The sequence below is a fragment of the Rhincodon typus genome, chromosome 24, assembly GCF_021869965.1.
Source record: "Rhincodon typus isolate 14 chromosome 24, sRhiTyp1.1, whole genome shotgun sequence".
NCBI classification, from domain to species: Eukaryota; Metazoa; Chordata; class Chondrichthyes; order Orectolobiformes; family Rhincodontidae; genus Rhincodon; species Rhincodon typus.
The window spans coordinates 27,496,554-27,504,118 of NC_063355.1; the positions used below are offsets into that span (position 1 = coordinate 27,496,554).

Sequence of the window (7,565 nt, forward strand, 5' to 3'; positions counted from 1 at the left end):
AAGCAGCCCTCTTGATTGACACCACATGAACAAACATCCACTCCCTTCAGCACTGACGCTCAGTAGCAGCGGTGTGTACCATTTACAAGATACACTGCAGATATTCACCAAAAATCCTTAGAAAGCACCTTCCCCACAACTACTTCCATCTAGAAGAATAAGGGCAGCAGATATATGGGAACATCATCACCTACAAGTTCCTCTCCAAGCTACTCACCATCCTGACTTGGAAATATACCACCATTCCTTTACTGTTGCTGGATCAAAATCCTTGAATTCCCTCCGCAAGGGCATGTGAGTCAACCTACAGTAAATGGACAGCAGCAGTTCAAGAAAGCAGCTCACCACTACTTTCTCAAGGACAACTATGGGCAGGCAATAAATGCTAGCCAGCCAGCGATGCCCGTGTCACTTGAGTGAATTTTTAAAAAAAGTTAATGATTTGGATCAAAACAAAACACAGAAAAAAAAAGAGAAACATTGTCAGTTTTAGCAATCAGAGTATAGAGTCCAAAATCATCAAGGTGACAATAAAAGTGTGCACTATTAAAATTTTGTATGTTAAGCTTTATGTGTTCCATCACAGAAAATATTTTAAAACCACAGACAGTATTCAGCATAGTTTTACTAGGATCATATCAGAATTGAGATTATAAAGTTGTGATTTGGGACAAAGAGTGAGACTATTATTGAGCATAGGAAAATCAGAATTAATAAGAGTTTTGAAGCTGATATTAATTTTTAAGTAGCATAAATATGGAAAGACTATTTTTTTCACTTGGAGCCACAATGAGGACTATCCATACAAAATTGTCACTGAAAGCATACAGAAAGAGGCTCAGAGAAAAATTTTTATGCAACAAATTGTTACAACGTGGCCTTACCATGCAGAGGCAGGGAGGCAGAAATCACTGTAACATAATATACTATCTCTGTTACCAGGCTGGAACTGTGGCCGGCACAGCCTCATTTGAGGTCAATTGAAAGACAAATGGTTTTTCTGTTCTTTTTTGCAAATCACTTTTGCAAACCATTATATTCTACATTGACTTCCAAAAAGAAATTAGAGTAAAGTATTACAATGGGGTACATTACCTCTTGAGTGGAAAGGATGGGATGGTGGGGGTGGAACAGCTACCTGCAGTGGTATTTAGTGATCAGATATAGACAGGCAGGGCAAAAATGCCATCCCCATAACAAATAGCCCGTTAACGGACGCTTTATAAACTCACAGATGAAACATAATGCTATTTTCTTTGTCCTAGTCTCTGCTCCTTTAAGCAAGCGTCCACTTTCCCTTCACCTCTCTTTGAAGCATTTGAGATACTCTATTGTTCGAATTTAAACATACCATCATATTTTCTCTTATGCATAATTAAAACTAACGCGTCACAGCTGCAAGATAAAGCTTCTATTGCTTTTCAATGGATTGGAGAATCTTCCACTCAAATAATGAGGGGAAGGATTTTCATTGTTAAATACATTTACCAGGCATTTAATAATGTTTACTACTCACTATACAATGCTTTAAAATTAATTGCACTCCTAGATAAGATTGACATCGAACGGATTTATGTACTCTTAAGAGCTCGGTCCAAACATGGGATTCACTTAACGGCTGGCAACACCACCCAGTCTAGTGACATGACTAACTTGCATAATTATGGTGGCTGTTCAGCGATCAGATTTACCCGGCTTTTGATCTGTTTGCAACTTTTAAAAAAATGCAACTTCCATTTTGTTTTTGTTTTATCATGTCTTGATATATTTAATGATAAAGCTTGAGACAGCTTACAAGATGTCTCACTTTGCAATAAAAAAACACGCCTTCGTAAAAGACGACACTGCGGAAGGCGCTGTCTCGGAAGTACAGTGCTGAAAATACGTTCGGTTTTGCAAGAAACCCAAAACTTTCGTGCGCGTGTTTGCGCTGCGCTTTTTGTTTGCCCGTGTAGCAGAAAAATAATAAAAGCTACTAATTCCCTCCATCGCATTTGACATAATATTGGTTAAAAAAAGCTCAGATCTTTCAACCGAGTGGTATAAACTTTTACAAGCGCTAATAAATGCATACACACTGAGATGCATTATACAAACTATATTACAATGGCTTCAATTTACCAGAGTTGGTGCGGTAGTAGATTTAAAAGCTGAATAATTAATGACGATGCGGAATAGAACGAGGGATCAGGACAAAATGCAAAACAATAGCAAACGAATTTTTGTTTTTGGTCACTAAACCTGACTGTCACGTTTTCACATTATTGTCTTAAAATAATGAAATTCCCAGATCTGCGGTTTGCATGCAATTGGGATTGGGTGGGGGATAATTTCACTCAAGAATTTATGTCGCTACCTTGGTCCGTAAAGTCGAAGTAAGTGTAACCTGGTCTGGTTAAGGTAGTTATATTTCGGAGATAGGGTGGGGAGAGAGACATCTTCAGCAGATTGGTGAGCTGAGACGTCGCTGGAATACGGTTCCTGCCAAGTTCGCACATTCTGCGGCGTATAAAAGGCGCAGCCTCCTCCCTCTCCGTGCCACTGCAGTGCGAGCCTTCCCACGGTGCGATGAGTTACAGCCTGGACACCATGCTCAGCGCCAGCTCTTACCGCAGGGCGCTGGGGGCAGACCCGGCCCGCTCGGCCGCCTCCCGCTCCCTGGCCAGCAGCGGCTTCTACTCGCACAGCTGGTCCCGCAGCGTCGGCTCGGTGCCGGCGTCGAAGCGGTCGGCGGGCGGCCTCGGCTCGCAGGTGACCGTCTCGAGCGAGAGCCTGGGCGAGGTGGCGCTCCTGAACGGCGAGGCCAGGGCGCGCAACGAGAAGGAGACGCTGCAGGCCCTGAACGACCGCTTCGCCACCTACATCGACAAGGTGAGGAGCCTGGAGCTGCAGAACAAGAACCTGGAGGCCGAGGCGGCGTCGCTGAGGCAGCAGCAGGCGGGTCGCTCGGCGATCGGAGAGCTGTACGAGCGGGAAATCCGGGACCTGCGCACCCTGCTGGTACAGGTCAGCAATGACAAGGCTCAGCTCCAACTCGAGCAGGAGCACCTGGACGAGGACATCCAGCACGTCCGGCAGAGGTACGACGACGAGAGCCGCCTGCGGGAGGAGATCGACGCCAGCGTCCGCTCGCTGGCCAAGTACGCCGAGGACGCCGGCCTGCTGAAGCTCGACCTGGGCAAGAAGCTGCAGTTCCTCAGCGACGAGGCGTCCGCCATGAGGGCCGGCCACCAGGACGAGGTGAGGGACCTGCTGAGTCAGATCCAGGGCTCGCAGGTCACCCTGGAGGTCAGGGACTCCCTCAAGTCGGACATCACCGCCGCCCTGCGGGAGATCCGGGCTCAGATGGAAGGCCACGCCGTCACCACCACCAGCCAGACCGAGGAGGTCTTCAGGGTCAAGCTGGAAAAGCTGAACCAGGCCGCCAAGGTCAACACGGACGCCATCCACGCAGCCCAGGACGAAATCTTAGAGTATCGCAGACATCTGCAGTCCAAGAACACCGAGTTGGAGACTCTCAAAGGAACTAAAGACTCCCTGGAGAGGCAAATGTATGAGATGGAGGACAGGCACAATGCAGATCTCTCCAGTTACCAGGTAGACATTGCGTCTTCAGTGACCCAACTACTTGGCCCAAATTGCAGTATCGACAGTTCAGGGAATATGAAGTATTATTCATTTTTTTTGTAACGAAATAAATCTAATTAAATTCGTTAAACTTTAATATATCACGTGGAATTACGTTTTCTTAAGTTTGCTAAACTTCTAGAATTGGCCTTGAAAAAGTAGTTGGGTTATGCCGTGTACCATCAAAGTTAGTCTAATTAAACTTCAGTGGAATCGCGTTTTTTCTTAAGTTCCCAAGTCTTCACGTTCGTCCAGTAGTACAATCGAATTTGACAACAGTGGAAAGGTTTCGATGCGCCTAACGATTGATTTCTTTAACGCGTTTGTCGTTGTAGGAAGCGGCTCAGCAGCTGGAAAACGAATTGAGGAACATAAAATGGGAAATGGCTGCGCAACTCAGGGAGTACCAAGATTTGCTCAATGTTAAAATGGCTTTGGATATCGAAATCGCAGCTTACAGGTAAATCCAGTGCGTGGATGTGTGGAGTGCAAATTTGCTTCACGGGAGCGAGTTTGAGAGAAATTGGTCTAAATGTCAAAAGGAAAGGACAAATAAGATAACAGTTGACAACATATTTATACCAGATAATCGTGCCTTAAATAATGTAATAATTATAACGTTGTTTTGATGCAAAAATAGGAATGTAGAGCCGACGTTGCATAATGGGCGCTAGGTTTCAAATTTTGGAAACCTAATCGGGAAGCATCACAAAAGAAAGGAAGACAAATAATTAATTGGATTTGGACAACAAATGATATTGAATAAAAATAAAACTAGAAATAACTAAAAGGTGAGTGAGGAAGATGGGATGGATTAGTTAGAACCCTGTTTTGTTTCAGATACCCATCTACTGTGTGTTTCTAGAATTTGCCAAAATTTGCTTTGTGTTGAGTACTCCTTGTCTTTTAACTCTAATGCGTAAACACTGTGACAAAGGAACAGAGCATTAAATTTGCAGGCAACTTTATTATTAATAATAATCGTTGTTACTTTCTTTTGGAAAGGAAACTCCTCGAGGGTGAAGAATCAAGGTTTATTGGGACATCTCCCTATCCTTATATAGATCATAAAGTTCCTACAGTGCCAAACCATATTAAAACCAAGTCTGTAGAAAAGGTCAAGCCAGGGGACAAAGGCAAAGATATTGCAGAGGAACAAATGGATGAAAAGACACCCACAACTGAAGAAACGGAAAAGGCTGAAGAAGGAAAGGAAGATGAGGAGGAAGCTTCAAAGGAAGATGAAAAGGCAAAAGCCAAAGAAGCAGCAGAGGAAGAGCATGAAAAAGCAGAGAAGAGTGACCAAGAAATAAAATCTGATGAAGAAGCTGTGGAAGAGGAAGACACAAAGCCTGAAGAAGTTGAAGAAGATAAAACAAAAACAACTGTAATTGAGAAGGAAAAAATAGTAGAGGAAGAGGATGAAAAGGAGCACCCAAGGGAAAAGCAAGAAGCAGATTCTACCAAAGATCAAAAAGAACCAGTGGATGAAATCAAACCAGTTGAACCTACACCAAAAGCTAAAGAAGATAAGGAGAAAGACAAAACAGAAGAGGAGACAGAACCTAAAGAAACATCAAAAGTAGAAAAGGAAAAAGAGGCTGAGGAACCCTCGAAACCAGATGAAGATGAAAAAGAATCAAAACCAGAGCCCAAAGCTGAAGAAAAGAAAGAGACAAAGCCAGAACCCAAAGCTGAAGAAAAGAAAGAGACAAAACCAGAGCCCAAAGCTGAGGAAAAGAAAGAGACAAAGCCAGAACCCAAAGCTGAAGAAAAGAAAGAGACAAAACCAGAGCCCAAAGCTGAGGAAAAGAAAGAGACAAAGCCAGAGCCCAAAGCTGAGGAAAAGAAAGAGACAAAGCCAGAGCCCAAAGCTGAGGAAAAGAAGGAGACAAAGCCAGAGCCCAAAGCTGAGGAAAAGAAAGAGACAAAGCCAGAGCCTGAAGCTAAAGAAAAGAAAGGCTCTGGTACAGAAGACCCCATGCCTCAAGCGAAAATCGAAAAAACAGAAGAATCAAAGAAAAGTACAAAAGTAGAACCAACTACACCAGATCCCACAACAAAAGTAAAGGAAGCTGAGAAGACAGTAGAAGCTAAAGACAAAGTTACAGATCAAAGTAAAGAGAGTAAAAAAGAAACAAAGGATGAAGTAACAAAAACAGAAGAAAAGAAATCTGCCCCAGAATCAACTAACATTCAAAAAGACAAAGAAACAGAAAAAGAACAAATTAGTAAGGAATCTATAAAGGCCAAAGTATCTGAAGTTAAGGAAGAAACACAAGTTAAAGATGACAAAGAGGGAAAGTCAGAGAAGACTTCCAGTACTAAAGAAGAGACAAAAACAGCAGACAAAACTAAAAAAGCCGAGGAATGAAAGGTGGAAAGATTGTATTGTGGAGAGAAAAGAATTACCAAAGAACACTGGCTCAAGAAACAAAGTGAATAATGTAGAAAAGTGGTTATGATAATATTGTACCCTGTTATGACACAAGGGTCTGACAAGCAATAGGTACTCACAAAAGAGGCGTCAAATGCATTATGGTAACTTATAGAGCAGAATGTGATGTATGCAGAATGCTAAGCACTTGCACTTGAAGAGTGTGAATCATTATCCTGCCTCAGTAATAAGTGCATTTAACATGACTGATCATATGAGGTATATCACCTAAAGATAAAGCATATTTGCTGATTTATGTTAATCAAATAACACACCAGTCATGAATTTAAGTAAAAAAAATCCTCAATCTAAAATCTGCACCAAATAACTGTCAATTATCACAATGTGCAATATATAAATAAAGAGCTTAACAGATACAATGTGCCTCTGAAGTATGTATCAGTACCAATGCATATTGACATAATTAAGATATATGTGTAATGATAACACAATAAACAATTGCATTTTCTTCGAATAAAACAGCAATTTTGTTCTAGGAACATATTTTCTTAAGATTTATCATTTGTTTCAATGTTTGTGTTTTTGTCAGGAATAATTCTTTTTCTCTGTAACAAATATTAGCCAAGGCATCAAAATATTAATTGCAGATTAGATTCACCATATGTGAAATTGGTGTACGCCATTAAAAGGAGGGAGAGGAGAAAGTGACAGATGCTGATAGTGCATACAAAATATGGTAATATTTAAACAAGTGTGAAAGTCAGACAATCTTATGGAAAATAATATGTTTAGTTGGTGTGAATTTACAATATGTTAAAGACTTCAGTTGTCACACTTCAGTCCATTTAAGCTAATGGGTAACACTCACAGTGATGGTACTGCCTATAGAGCTGCAAACAGGAAGCAAGAATCAAATGATCATATAGTCTGTAATTCTTATCTAGTCCAGAGCTGGCAGATCTCAGCTCGGTAGAGCAAACATTTCATTGAGATAAACCATGAATAATGTCTTAGGAGATTCACCAGGTTGTTAAGGAATTAAAGAAAATATTAGTTTTCTCATAAGTTTCTCAGATCTAAAAGCAACAACTGTTTCCAGGATATGATCCAGCTAAAGATCAATTAAGTAACTTTACCTAATCGGCATTTGAATAAGTATGTAAATTGTGGAGTTTGATTGTGTCACCATTTAAATCAAAAATAAATATTATGGAGATCAAGACATATTTGAATGTCGTGAAAGCTATCAGGTTACAATCTCTCAGCCACAGATCTGGCTGAACTAAAATTGTGCTGCACGCATACCAAGAGCATCAGTGGATAAATGTATTGTGACACTGTGATTAGTTTCATACCTAAATCTAACACTTTCAATAGCTTCCTGACTTGAAACCTGTTCTGTCTGAAGTGAGTTGTGATGTGCTATAATTAGCTCCAGTGGCCCAGAGGGGTATAAAGCTATATTTTCATACTCCCATACTGTGAGACTAGGTCTGAAGTGAGTTCTGAGGGACCACATTTGACTAAATACCAATGGTCA

The 7,565-nt window shown here is 41.3% G+C and overlaps 1 protein-coding gene across 1 annotated transcript; it reads left to right on the forward strand.

The window, feature by feature from the left end:
* Positions 1–2,513: 2,513 nt before the first annotated feature.
* LOC109933913 (neurofilament medium polypeptide) lies at positions 2,514–6,564 on the forward strand. The gene is made up of 3 exons (XM_020532778.2): positions 2,514–3,597; positions 3,963–4,087; positions 4,633–6,564. Exons 1-3 carry the CDS (start codon positions 2,569–2,571, stop codon positions 5,999–6,001), a joined length of 2,523 nt encoding a protein of 840 aa, XP_020388367.2. The 5' UTR covers positions 2,514–2,568; the 3' UTR covers positions 6,002–6,564.
* Positions 6,565–7,565: the final 1,001 nt, after the last annotated feature.